The 13,308-nt window shown below is 34.5% G+C and overlaps 2 protein-coding genes across 3 annotated transcripts; both read right to left on the bottom strand.

The window, feature by feature from the left end:
• Positions 1-187: 187 nt before the first annotated feature.
• LOC140805758 (probable protein S-acyltransferase 7) lies at positions 188-4,492 on the bottom strand. 2 transcript variants are annotated; one of them, XM_073162051.1, is made up of 6 exons: positions 4,254-4,492; positions 4,023-4,165; positions 2,989-3,171; positions 1,762-2,052; positions 1,254-1,487; positions 188-617 (listed from the first exon to the last, which is right to left on the bottom strand). In XM_073162051.1, the coding sequence occupies exons 2-6, from the start codon at positions 4,113-4,115 to the stop codon at positions 345-347; spliced, it is 1,074 nt and encodes a 357-aa protein (XP_073018152.1). In that variant the 5' UTR covers positions 4,116-4,165; positions 4,254-4,492; the 3' UTR covers positions 188-344. The 2 variants fall into 2 exon arrangements, with proteins under 2 accessions (XP_073018152.1, XP_073018153.1); XM_073162052.1 differs by lacking the exon at positions 4,254-4,492 and having other exon boundaries at positions 4,028-4,166.
• A 1,551-nt stretch (positions 4,493-6,043) lies between these two features.
• Positions 6,044-9,346, bottom strand: LOC140805757 (protein FAR1-RELATED SEQUENCE 5-like). Its single transcript, XM_073162050.1, has 3 exons — positions 6,680-9,346; positions 6,519-6,583; positions 6,044-6,444 (listed from the first exon to the last, which is right to left on the bottom strand). The coding sequence occupies exons 1-3, from the start codon at positions 8,839-8,841 to the stop codon at positions 6,425-6,427; spliced, it is 2,247 nt and encodes a 748-aa protein (XP_073018151.1). The 5' UTR covers positions 8,842-9,346; the 3' UTR covers positions 6,044-6,424.
• Between the last annotated feature and the right edge of the window lie 3,962 nt (positions 9,347-13,308).

The following is a 13,308-nucleotide window of genomic DNA, read 5'->3' on the forward strand; positions in this document are numbered from 1 at the left end:
TTCTAATCCCAATCGTGTATCAACTGTTCTTACATGTGTTTGTAGATGCATTTAGTTTCTATTCTGTGGCATTGAATCACCAAATAGTTTGGCCATTTCTTGAAATCTTGTGGTAAATAATTCCCCAAGTATAAAATTAGCATATAATTTGTTTCCCCAAAATATATTTCTTGATGATTCATGACAGTGAACATAAAAGCATAGGCACACTTGGATTTCAAAATCATATCGTTTGAAGAGTTCAAAAAATACTACATATACACACTCATTTTCTCACATTAAGTGAAAGCACTATTGGTTCGTTCGTCTTCTTTTCCTTTAATTTTTTTCACTTGGTTTACCATCTATCGTACACTTCCCATTGCATAATCTCTGTCTGTAATCTCGCCCCAAATGTGCTTGTCTTGCTCCTCTCTTGCACTGGCCAAGTTTGATCTCATAAAACTCGAACCAACTGGATAAGATTGTGCCCCAGTCTTTTTCGGCACCTTTGCTCGGAAATCGTTCTTGGATGCAGGTATGCTACTGCAGAATACTTCCAAGAAGTTTCTAACTATACCTCTGTTGTAGGGATTGGAGCGTCTGCTGTATTGATATCTAAAATTCTCGTATGTCGACTGCAATGAAGGAAGAACTTCAAAAGTTGGAATCACGTTATCAGTTATAAACTTATTTAATTCTGATTTTATATTCTTTTCTATGAAATAAATTGTTCATCACTTGTGAAAAACGCAAGCATATTTGAAGTTTAACATTTTTTTACAATCAACGGGAAAAAGAGAGAGAAACAGGCACTGCATACCAAGTTTACAGAGACATAAACAAAACGTAAAGACCAAGGATAGGGAAGAAATGAAGACAACATAAATGGGTCGTTTTAGTCCATAATATATTTAAATCAATACAACCAGAATAAGCAGGCTTTGTTTCTTGTTGGTTAGTGCTGCTCCAATGAATCAACACAACTGAAAGAAACGTCCAAAATTAAAATTTATTTTTTCAAGAAAGTAAGATTTTGTAGTTCTAGATCATCACCATAGAATTTGACCGAAGGGATGATAAATGGATAATAATTAAATAAGGAAGATTTGTTTATGTTTAGAGGTTTTCTGTTTATTGCTTTTGTAAAACAAGTTCTAACAAATATGAGAACCAGTATATTGATTCATTTCGAAAAAGGTAAATAGAAATACCATGATTATATTGTCCTCGAGTAAGTCCAATTCCAGGACAAACAAAGACCAATGTGTTACCTGGTTGGTGCTGATAAGATAAAGATGGAAAACTGATAGGCCTCCGACAAACCAGAGTGCTAGAAAGGTATAGATGATTAGTACAGCGGAGGCAGGGGTCTTGCTCATTGCTTTCCATATTGAGCAATTCTCACTATCCAATATCTTTTTAATATAGACCCAGCAAAACCCGTGAACGTATAAACAAAGAAGGGTTGCCGAGAAGACGAACATGAAAAAGAAGCGATAGTTTCTCTGCACCAAAAATGAAAAGAAGGATTTATATGTAAGAAGCAACCACAATTTCAAGGATTCATCGTGGATTTGTTAAATTAAAAGGACAGAGAGATAAGCATAGAAATATACATCCATGGACTAACAAGATATTGTTCACATGCTCTGAGAAAAGATCATAGAAACTCTATATAGGATAATTTAAAGTGGAGAAAACAAGCTATGAACCAATTAAGGATATTCTGCGATTCAATGCATAAGTCAAATAAGTGCAGCAATTTAAAACCATTCTCACCAATCCAATACACTGTCCAACCCAGGGACAGTGATGGTCGAATCTTTCCACACAGTTGTCACATATTGAACAGTGTGAGCAACGCGGAGGTCTATAGAGCATACAAGTTTCACAGTATTTGACTTTTATGGTAATTCCATTGATGACTACATCTCTTGTCCGAGGCAAACGTGGCGCTTGACCAGGCACAAGTTCCTCACTGCCTTCAAAGTTTTCGTGTGCTGGAGGGAGAATATTTCGAGGAATAATACCAGGATCTCTTCCAGAAGTCAGCAGAAGAAGGACTAAGACCTGCAGAAGTATGTGAAAGTGGGAAAAAAAATAAGAACGTACTTATTTTTATTTATTTTTTATCAAAATACACTTCCACATGGTAAACAGGAGGTCCTTGCTTCATGTTAACACTGAGAAAGCAGGTCAACCCTCAAAATGATTCATCTTGTTCTACAGGTTTCACCATCAACATAAAAAGAACCACTTCAAATTAGTATCTATATTCTGGTTAAATATATGTTTTCAATACATAAACTGCTTTGCTTTTATAAATGCATCAATTTGAAAGTGTATTCTATATATGTGTGACTTAAAAATCTAAGATCTAAGAAAAGCGCATTCATTCAAAATGTACTTGGACCATAGCAGCAACTAAACAACAAAAGCAAGGTGTCTAATAAATTATCATTCATTATTTGGTAGAGCCTAGTAATAATCTGATATACATGAGTTACCGTATGCCAAAATCAACATGACCCACTTACAGCCTTCTATTCAGCTTAATAGTAAAGGCGAGTTCAGACTTCTTTCAGGAGGATAAATTATACATGAAGCTGAATCTCCGATAGAAGCATCTGCAAGAGGGTTCATGGCTACTCCAGGTTACTTAATTTTGTCTATCCAAATCTTTCAACTTAGAAAGAAAACACATTTCTGGCCTATGCACCGTCAGATGTGGATAAATTTCTTATTGCATGCTCCAACTAAAATCGAAACATCATGAAACCATCTTTTCTATTTTTTTTGCCTAACATAAGGTTACTCAATGATTTCCCCATTCTGATGCAACCTCAAGCTGTTTCATGTTAAGAGCCTCTGAACGTAGTTTCAGATTCTAAGCTAGTTATGGGTGGTTTAGAGGAAGGGATTGGTGGTGGCAGTTGGTTAGGAAAATCATTTATGGATTGACAAACAATCAAAACAAACAAAAATCTTAAAGGAAACATGACTTACATATAGCGTGAAAATAATAAATACAACCATAATTGAGATTCCCCAATTCCCATAGAAATCATCCCTGAGTTTCCTGGCGACAAAGACACAGAAGGTGGCAGCTGGAGCAACAATAAGAAACATCGTCAGAAAGATGGATCTTACATCAGGCCCGAAAATAAACCTTCCTCCCATACAAAATTTCTGCAGAAGAAAAGGACATCATCAGATGTTAGTAAGCTCCTAAAACAAGGTTTAATGGCATCATAATCTGGTTGGGCAAAGATTAAGACTTCACAAGTAGCAGGCACAAATTCTTCTCGAAACTTATATACATAATCGAATAGTCCAACATTCAAAAACTCAATCCAAAGGTCGAGATCAGGTATCCAATTGGGTGTTAATTTTTGTATTTAAAAGATGACTTAGAAGGATATCTCACCCTTCATTCGTAAATTTTAAATCCATTAAAGAATTGCATCCCTCATCAAAGAAAAGAAGAAAACTCGATCCTAAAGGAATAAACTTTCACTATAGATATATATCAAATAGCTCAGAATAATTCTATGCACATAGACAATTCACTCTTGGTCAGTAGCTCATTCAAGCAGATGACGATACAAACTTGCTGCAAATACAAATAAAAAAAAGTAGAATACTTCAGAGAACAAAAAGGCAGGCTGATTTTCCACTCTAACACGCAAAATTGTTTCCTTTCTCCCTCTAAATTTAGTTGATACTTAACTGATACGTAGCTATTTGTTTATAAGCATAAATATAAAGACGAAAATTTGCAGTAATCTTGAATCTGGCCCAATAAGCTTAAGCGTATCCAACGGTAATTCAGAAGTGAGTGTATCATTTCCATATTATGAAACAATCAATCATCCTTGAGGATTCTGAATACCATAAAAATTATTAAACTAAATTTATGCACTCAGATCACAAAATCTTGAACCACATGACAGATCAGCTTCCCCCCAAAAATGACGGGATCCCATTAATTATTTCCCAAAGAAACTCAGAAATTTTTTAAAAAAGATTGCAGAAATCACATTACTGCCTTCCCACGCCCGGTATCTCCGGATCATCTCCACCGCACCATCAGTCGCGTTTCGCTCGGACTCCGGCGGCACCACAGCATTCATCTCTGATTTTACTTTCTTCACCAACCAATTCCCTTTCTCTCTCTACAAAACTGAAAACGTGAAAAAAAAATCGAAATGAGAAAAGTCAATAAGGAAGAAATCAACTGAAAACAATTAAATACAATTTAATAATCATACCAGAAGAGGCGGCAGTTCTGGTCATGTCCTATTTGGTGATTGGGATTGACTTTGACCACAAGACATCATCCGCCGGGAAGATGACGTCACATCCCGGCAGGAAGATAGTTTCCTGTTCGCTGGAGTATTAAGGGTTTTAGAAACCGAGCCGAGCCTTTAATCCCGTCTGCCATGGATTCTTTTTCAAATTTGGCGTCTCGGGTTAGTTGGCTGCTATTTTCCCACCTACTAATATTTAATAATTAATTAATTTATCGACCTACGTGCTTCTGCAATATTTTAATTATACAATAAATCTTTTGTAAGATGATATCACGAATCTTTATCTGTGAGACAGGTCAATCGTACTGATATTCACATTAAAAAATAATACTCTTAGCATAAAAATTAATAATTTTTCATGGATGACCCAAATAAGAGATCTGTCTTACAAAATACGACTCGTGAGACTGTCTCACATAAGTTTTTGCCTTAATTATATCAAGTCAATTATTAGAAAAATTAATAAATATACAAATTTTAAGAATAAATGCATAAATTTCAAGTATAACAAAACATAAGTTTTAAAATCACAAATTATGTAAAAAAAAATCTTTTGTCAATCGTTGTTGGATCAAGTATTGTCTCTTAGATGCAAAGAAAGGAAATGTTCGAAACAAGGCATGTATAATGTCTTTAAACATGAGTTTTCTTGACATTTAAAATTGTCATTATATGAATAATTAGTAACACTTATGAAGCTGTTATTAACATCTAATAATAACATAAAAAAAATGTCAGGAAGTTTAAGACGACATTGGAATATAGGACATTTGTTGGAGGTGTCAATAAAACTTAAATATCCCTGACATTTATGAATATCACCATAAACATTTATTCTTGTAGTGTCTTAGTATAATAAATAATATTTTTCATTGATGACCCAAATAAGATATCTGTCTCACAAAATACGGTCCGTCAAAACCGTCTTACATTAGTTTTTGCCTAGTAGGAAATGGAATAACGAAGGAGAACATTTATGGGAAAATTGCATTCAACCTCCTTGTAAAAAAAAACATTAATGATTTTTTTAAAAATCTTTGTTTATTAAAATCAATAGTAAAAGTAAACTTCCTTCAAATGAGACAAAAATGTATATCTTTTAAAAAAACACAGGTTTTTTTTTTTTTATGTTTTACGGGAATGTTATGAGAATGAAAAATGTAATTTTCCTTAAAAATTACCAAAGAAAACCTTTGAAATAAAATTATGTAACAATAAATTCTTTATCCCAGAAACCATATTAATTCTCGAAAATTTTTAGGTGGTGGATGTATGTATCAGTCAATGCTAATCAATAATATATATATATATATATATATATATATATATATATATATATATATATATATATATATATATATATATATATATATATATATATATATATATATATATATATATATATATATATATATATATATATATATATATATATATATGGGAATTGATACCCTGGGCGCCTTTTGGTGAGCGCCCAGTGGGCGACAGCTGAGCTGTCGCCCACATGTGCAGTTTATTTTTTTTTAAAGATTTGACGTTTCGCGACGGTTTTAAAAATCCGTCGCAAATGGCGACGGATTTTAACAAACCGTCGCGAAGCCCACATGTGCAGTTTATTTTTTTTAAAAATTTGACGTTTTGCGACGGTTAAAAAATCCGTCGCAAATGGCGCCGGATTTTAACAAACCGTCGCAAAACGTCAAATTTTTTTTATAAAAAGAAAAGAGGGGACAGAGGGGCGTTCCCAAATTTCGTGTCCCACCTTCGCCCAACAGCCCACAAATGCATTAGACAGGTGGAAATTAGAAATAATTTACTACGCGACACAAACATGATGTTTTACGTCGACCACAGCGGGTTTTTATACATGTTCCATAAGTCATATGAAAGAGAACGATACAACAATATGGCAGCAGGAAAATTAAAACACCAAGATTTCTTGACAGAGAATGGTTATCATATTGAATTTGAAAATTCTACAATGCTAATTCTTGAATTAAGCAGAGGATCCTTCTCATGGTGACAGAAACCTCAAAGCTCGATGTTTCATCCACGACAGAGGTTTGATAAAGCACTATAAAATGGTTACCCCATCGCACATATTCAACTTGATAAAATAATAACCTTTATCAAATCCAGTTGTTAGAACCTGTAAAATTCAAAACAGTTATGAATAAAAAAAATATTGATGATTAACAACATATATTTAGAGATTTAAATTACCATCTATCGATCCAAAATCTTCGTCATCTGAGCTTTCTTCTTCGTTTTTATTATTAATAGTTGACCTGAAGAACGTTGAGTATGCCACCATATATTAATTTTGATGATTAACCAAATATATACAAAAATACTAAAAATTTACATTGTTGATAAACACATACCCGTCTTGCAAATTTGGACAGTTACGCTTGTCATGCTGCACACCTCGGCGTCCACACCCACGACATTTTCTTCCCTGTGTGGTTGCCTTCTCCTTTGATGACTTTAATCTCTTCCCACATCCCTTTGTTCTAATTTTTTGAGGATCAACGATATCAACAGCCCTATCTGTGGCTCTTCTACATTGACTTCCACCGCTTACTGTTGTAGTCATATTCAAATCTTTAATTTTGTTGCCAATATAATCAAACTGTGCATTCAAGAAATTTGTTCCCTCAACAGTCAATGATGCAATATCAACTAATGCAGAAGCTTTATAGGATAACCTCAAATGTCTTGACATCAAACATCTTTCTGGAGCTTCAACCACATTTGGCTCATCTGTAGGAAAAAATTCTACATTCTTTGCTGCTTGCGTCCAACGTTTCAGTATATATTTATCAGGCAAATGAAAGACTTGGTTTATACGAAAAAATGCTAACATATGCCTGCATGGAATGCCCTCAAACTGAAATTTCATACAACTGCACAATATATCATCCCCTTGTATGACATGTGTAAGCACTCTTGGTTTCGAAGAAGAAGAAGCTTGAAAATTCATTACCTTGTAAATCCCAAACTCATTTCCCACAGATTCTGTTTGCACGTAATAACCATGACTCTGACTCATTTCTTCTAGAAACTCCAACCATTTCTTTTTCGTGTAAACCGTCACCATCTGAGATTCCATTGGCCATTTGGACTGTAGCTTGGGACGCTCATTCATATCGACATGATCTGCAACTAACTCATTGTGTCTTTGGTGCCGGAGTGCCTTATTGAAACGAATGATAAAATCCATCAATGAGTTCTTGCTAGATATATATCTCTTGAAAAAAGCATGTGAACTTTCGGACCGCTGACTACTTGACATACCCGCAGAAAATACATGATTAAAATATGCTGGCACCCATTTATGTCGCAAATCAAACATCAACGACAGCCAATCATGTTGTTCCAAGTTAGCATTAGACATAGCAGCTTCCCAGGAACTCTCAAATTCCTCATCTGTGGAGGAATGTAGAATGGCATTCCTTATGCTTTCGTAGTGATCACGGAAAGTCATTGGGTTTAATTTCTCAGAGAATTTGTTCAGTATATGCCACAAACAATATCGATGTGTTGTTCGAGGAAAAACTTGTGATATGGCTTTCGTCAGAGCCGGATCTTGGTCAGTGATAATCAAGTTTGGGGCACCTTGACACATGGCTTCTAGGAATTTATTAAGCAACCAAACAAAAGAATCTGTTTTTTCGTCACTCAACAATCCACAACCAAAAAGAATGGTCTGATGATGATGATTAACTCCTAAAAATGGTGCGAAAATCATCCCATATTTGTTGGTGTTGTATGTAGTATCAAACACAACCACGTCACCAAAAGCAGTGTATGCCCTTCTTGACACATGATCAGTCCAAAAACACCTGGTAAATCTGTTGTCCGAGTCAGTCTCATAATCAAAAAAGAACAATGAATTCTTCTCTTTCTCAGATTCGAAGAAATCGACCAATGTTTCTGCATCAATACCCTTATGCTCATCCCTAACACTTTGCTCGTAGTTTCTGATATCTCTTTCTATGAAACCTACATGTTCAGGCCCACCAGACTCTATCTCAAATAATCTCATTTGTTGACAAGTTGGCACATTGGCTTCTGCAAATTGTTGACTCAACATTTTTTTTGATGCAGAAATACCGCGATGCGAGCGTAACAAATGCACCTTCGACGGAGTCGATAATGAATGATTATGACTTTCAACGAAAGTACTGACAACCCAACCCGGACCTGTTTGTTCCTTGACAACTGAAATCTTGGACAAACATCCGGTTCTAGTCTCACCACGGGCTCTTTCTTTTCTTGGTTGATCTTTTTTTGTCTGTTTGCTCCATCGAATATCATCTGTATGCCCTTCTTTAAAGCATACAAATTTCTTCCATACAATTTCGTTTGTTTTCTTACTTTTCTTGCTATTACTCATTCTCGCGCTAAAACCGGATTCTCGGGCATATTGGTTGTAGAATGAGAATGCATCCTCTAACGAATCAAATCTCATACCAATCTGGGGTTTCTGATCATCACCGACTTGGGGGATGTACGATTGTTCATCTCCACTATATTGATCCATTTCATCTACAGTGGCGCTAGGCAGACGTGGGGTGGTGCTCGAAAATCTTTGCGGGCGGTAAGGTGCTGGCGAGGATTGTCTGGGGATTAACCGAGCACGATTAGCGACGGTAACAATATAATCATATGAGAAACAACATCAAGTATAAAATATATTTTAACAAAACATACTAGAAATGAATAAATTTATAAATACTCCAGATACATAAATAGCTAGATCATCAACACCATTTCCTAGTGCAATTAATTAAATATGCAGACTTACACTTCACAAACATTAAAGAACATGTATGCCAATACACCGGAAACCTTCAAAATCATAAATTGGAAATTTCTTCGGAATATGAAATTTAGAACTACATCGATTTACCTTCTGATGTCGTCGGAATATTTCCCCGCACGAGAGCTCCAGAAGTTCGCTCAATCTTCTTAACGTAAAGATTTGAGCGTAGGTGGGAGAAGGGCTGTTGGGCGAAGGTGGGACACGAAATTTGGGAACGCCCCTCTGTCCCCTCTTTTCTTTTTATAAAAAAAATTTGACGTTTCGCGACGGTTTGTTCAAATCCGTCGCCATTTGCGACGGATTTTTAAAACCGTCGCAAAACGTCAAATTTTTAAAAAAAATAAACTGCACATGTGGGCTTCGCGACGGTTTGTTAAAATCCGTCGCCATTTGCGACGTATTTGTAAAACCGTCGCGAAACGTCAAATCTTTAAAAAAAAATAAACTGCACATGTGAGCTGTCGCCCACTGGGCGCTCACCAAAGGGCGCCCAGGGTATCAATTCCCATATATATATATATATATATATATATATATATATATATATAGTTTTGATATCATGCACACCTACCGTACATATCTATGTGAGCACCGATGAGGTATCACTCACCCATTAGATGTGATGAGATATAGAAAAATTGCGCATCCAATGGGTGAGTGACACATCATCGATGCTCACAAAGGTGTGCAGGTTATCAAAACTATATGTATATATAACTATACATGGCTTAATTTTCCCTCTTGATATATTAAATCTTCATATCTTCTTTTTTGTGATATTTAAAAATAATAGAGGGAAGAAGAGGACTACCATGAGAAAGAAAGGCCCATGAAGTAACCAAGTTGACTCGCCTGTAAACCATGCATCCTCTTGAAAAGAATGCTTTTATATATACGCAAAAATTATTATGAAATCGTTTCATATGTCAATTTAGTGAGACATATCTCTTATCCGACTCGATCTACAAAAAAAATATTATTTCTCACTCTAAATATATATGAATTGAGTCAACTCGTCTAAAGAAAGATATATAACATATATCAGACAAGTCATTATTGGCTACTAAACGAAACTCGGTCATGTAAACCCTCTCTTCTTGAAGTCAGATATATTATATGGTGATTGAGTTTTCATTGTTATATATAACCAAAAAATTTGTATTTCTTGTAGATTCTCATCTTAAAAAAAAGTTGTCAACCCTTGGCCAATTTGTGTATCCAAAACTTTATCACTTTATCCATTCCCTTGAATAAAGTTGTGCATTTTGTTGTAGATTTTGTAGGAATATATTCATTCGTGCGAGAAAAATGGAATGTCAACTCGCACAAATTAATACCCATTTATTTGGGTATACTTTTTTGAACATGAGAAAAATGTTGTATTAAAAATATTTATAGTGGTCTTCATCTATTTTTAAAACTTATACTAAATTGTTAAAATTCATTGACGGAAGTTGGTTTTATGTATAAAAAAAATTAGAAATAATTACTTTCGTATAGCTTATTGCATGCAAAACTAAACTTGATGGGTAATCGTACGCGAGGATGCCTTGCGGTCTTTTTCAAATCTTTTATCGAGAATCGGAGGCAAAAGTAAAGCAGTATTTTCCACGTAAATCATTTTTAGAATATATATATATATATATATATATATATATATATATATATATATATATATATATATATATATATATATATATATATATATCCTGCACAACTACCGAAAATGTGGTGCTTGAAGTAAAATATAATGGTGTGGGACGATAAATTTTTGGAACATTGAAATAAAACGATAATGTGGTGCTTGAAGTATAATACCCTTACACTAACAGCCAAAACTAATATACAGGAAGTCTATGCAAATATTGGTGTGCCTTTACAACATTGATGTAATATGTGTTGGATTATCGTTTTCTTGCACTCAAGATATAACGGAAGTTTAAATCTTTCAGAGAAATTTCAATTTGACAACCAAAATATTTTTGATCGTCGTATGATTCAAATTCATGTGTAAGATGTTTAGAGTTGTTACCTTTGCGTTCAAAGATGATGGACACCAAACTATTCTGGATTTTAAGTACAGATAGTCATTTTTGTAAATCCCTACGAACGATCTACTGGATTAACCATTCATTCTCCAATCTCCGAATTAGGTTCATGATCAAATAATATATTTCTCTTCTAATGCACAATGGAGAATATAGAAGAAATTTTGTTGAGACAAAATCGTTGGAATTGGAATTATATTAGGATTGTCCAATCCTATCAAATAATCATTGAATTTGACTATCTCAACGAAAACACATAATTAAATACTTGTGTTATCCTCAATGGTTTAGAGATATAGTTAGTCATGGATTAACAACCTCATGTGATTCAGGAAAATATTTATCCTTATTCGAGATTACCCTAATCTGCCTCGTTCTTTTCATCAACCATTTGAACAAGAACGTAAGAATTCAAGTTTGATTGCACTTATTGGATCATAGTAAAAGCGTTCAATAACATCGCCCTATTATCTTCTAGGAATCACTGATAGTGCCTGCAAGAACCAGTAAGTTATGGTTAGCATACATTACATTCCCTTCAACACATATATCTCAGTCGTGTATGCATTTATTGGTATATCTCAAATAAATTCGATAAAGATATGATATATATATCTTGAGTAATCATAGTGTCATCGTATGTACAAATAAAGAAACACATTTTCATAACGTACATGTCTTACTCTAACAAGAGATTCCTTGTAATATTAACTCATTAGATCACGTAGAATATCTATACTCATAAGTGAGCGGTGAATCCCGACTACGATTGATCAGCTCATATGTATGTTGAAACTACACCCAATCTCGTCACCTGATGATCTTCGTAGAGTCGGTAAACGAATCAAAGTGCAATGCTAGTGCATAGAGCCTCCATGTTGTCTCGTGTTAAATGACTAATAGTGTGGGGACCCGGACGCTAATCATCTTTTTTAATCATGACTGAGACTAATTAATCAATTATAGTAAATATGGTCTAATTTTTTTTTTTAAAATGCGGAAGGTAATGGAATCAAACTCCTATACATATCATTATAAAAGTATAAATCTGATAAAATATACAATCATACATACTCAGGTTCAACATCTACTATCAAGTGTTTAAACCCTATCTCTAGTCCAAGTCCATAGTCTCCACTCTAACTCGATCTTTCTTCACCTCTGTGACCATGTACCTGTCCCACCTGTTGTCATGCACACATACAACAAGACAACAGCCGGATATGTAACGCCCCGAAAATTTTAAAGTCCACGCAAACCACATGCATGCAATTATTAAATTCTTTTGTATTTTAATTAATTGGTTTAATTGCATTAATTAATTATGTGGTGCATAATTGCATGTTTAAATTATATTTTCTACATGGGTGCATTAAAATGTATTTTTAAGGAATATTCAAGTGACGATCGAGGAACGGGGACCGAGGGCTGAAAAATGTAAAATGATTTTATTAAATGATTATTTTTAATTATTTAAAATGAGGTCGATGTTTTTAAGTAGATTTCGAAAGAATAGGGGTTGTGAGGTGATTTTATACGCCGGAACGTAATTTTTATCGGTATTGGATTTTCAAATAAAATACGAACTTTTTGGCAACCCGGCTAATAAATTCACACATTTAATTAAAGAAAAACTTTGGTATTATTTTATTTAAATCCTAATTAGACTAATGGGCTTAATTTATTGGCTTAATGGGCCTAAGCCTAGTTAGTAAGTTAATTAGCTAATTTTATTGTTATAAAACACCTAAACCTACCCCATGCACTCTTATAAAACTCACGGCAACTCCAATTTAAAAATTCAGAAACACCCCACCCCCTCACGGCACAGTACAGACACAAATTTCAGAAAGTTTCAAAGGGATTTTGGTGGGTTCAAGAGAGTTTAAGCCTTGGTTTCGATCCGTTCTTCGTCGTCAACGATTATTCGCGCGTAAACAACGCAAAGGCACGCCATACATCTCCTTTTCTCATCCATCATATCATATTAATGTTTGAATTATTACATGCATGAAGAACATGAAGGATTTTTTTTCAGAATTTTCGTAACCTCATGCTTATGGGTTCTAAAGTGGTGTTTTCAATCTCCAAAATCATGTTTATTATGTGTTTAAGGGGCTGCCATGATTAGGACATG

This window comes from Primulina eburnea, chromosome 11, assembly GCF_022965805.1.
Source record: "Primulina eburnea isolate SZY01 chromosome 11, ASM2296580v1, whole genome shotgun sequence".
NCBI lineage: Eukaryota > Viridiplantae > Streptophyta > Magnoliopsida > Lamiales > Gesneriaceae > Primulina > Primulina eburnea.

Bases quoted from the DNA above. Each gene is read 5' to 3' on its own strand.
- LOC140805758 (XM_073162051.1), bottom strand. From the start codon at position 4,115: ATGAATGCTGTGGTGCCGCCGGAGTCCGAGCGAAACGCGACTGATGGT. The intron at 2,053-2,988 runs GTAAGTCATGTT...ATACTTCTGCAG, and splicing joins TTATTATTTTCACGCTATAT to GTCTTAGTCCTTCTTCTGCT. The intron at 618-1,253 runs GTAACACATTGG...CCTTCATTGCAG, and splicing joins ATCTTATCAGCACCAACCAG to TCGACATACGAGAATTTTAG.
- LOC140805757 (XM_073162050.1), bottom strand. From the start codon at position 8,841: ATGGATCAATATAGTGGAGATGAACAATCGTACATCCCCCAAGTCGGT. The intron at 6,584-6,679 runs GTATGTGTTTAT...AACGTTCTTCAG, and splicing joins TGTCCAAATTTGCAAGACGG to GTCAACTATTAATAATAAAA. The intron at 6,445-6,518 runs GTAATTTAAATC...TGAATTTTACAG, and splicing joins AGATTTTGGATCGATAGATG to GTTCTAACAACTGGATTTGA.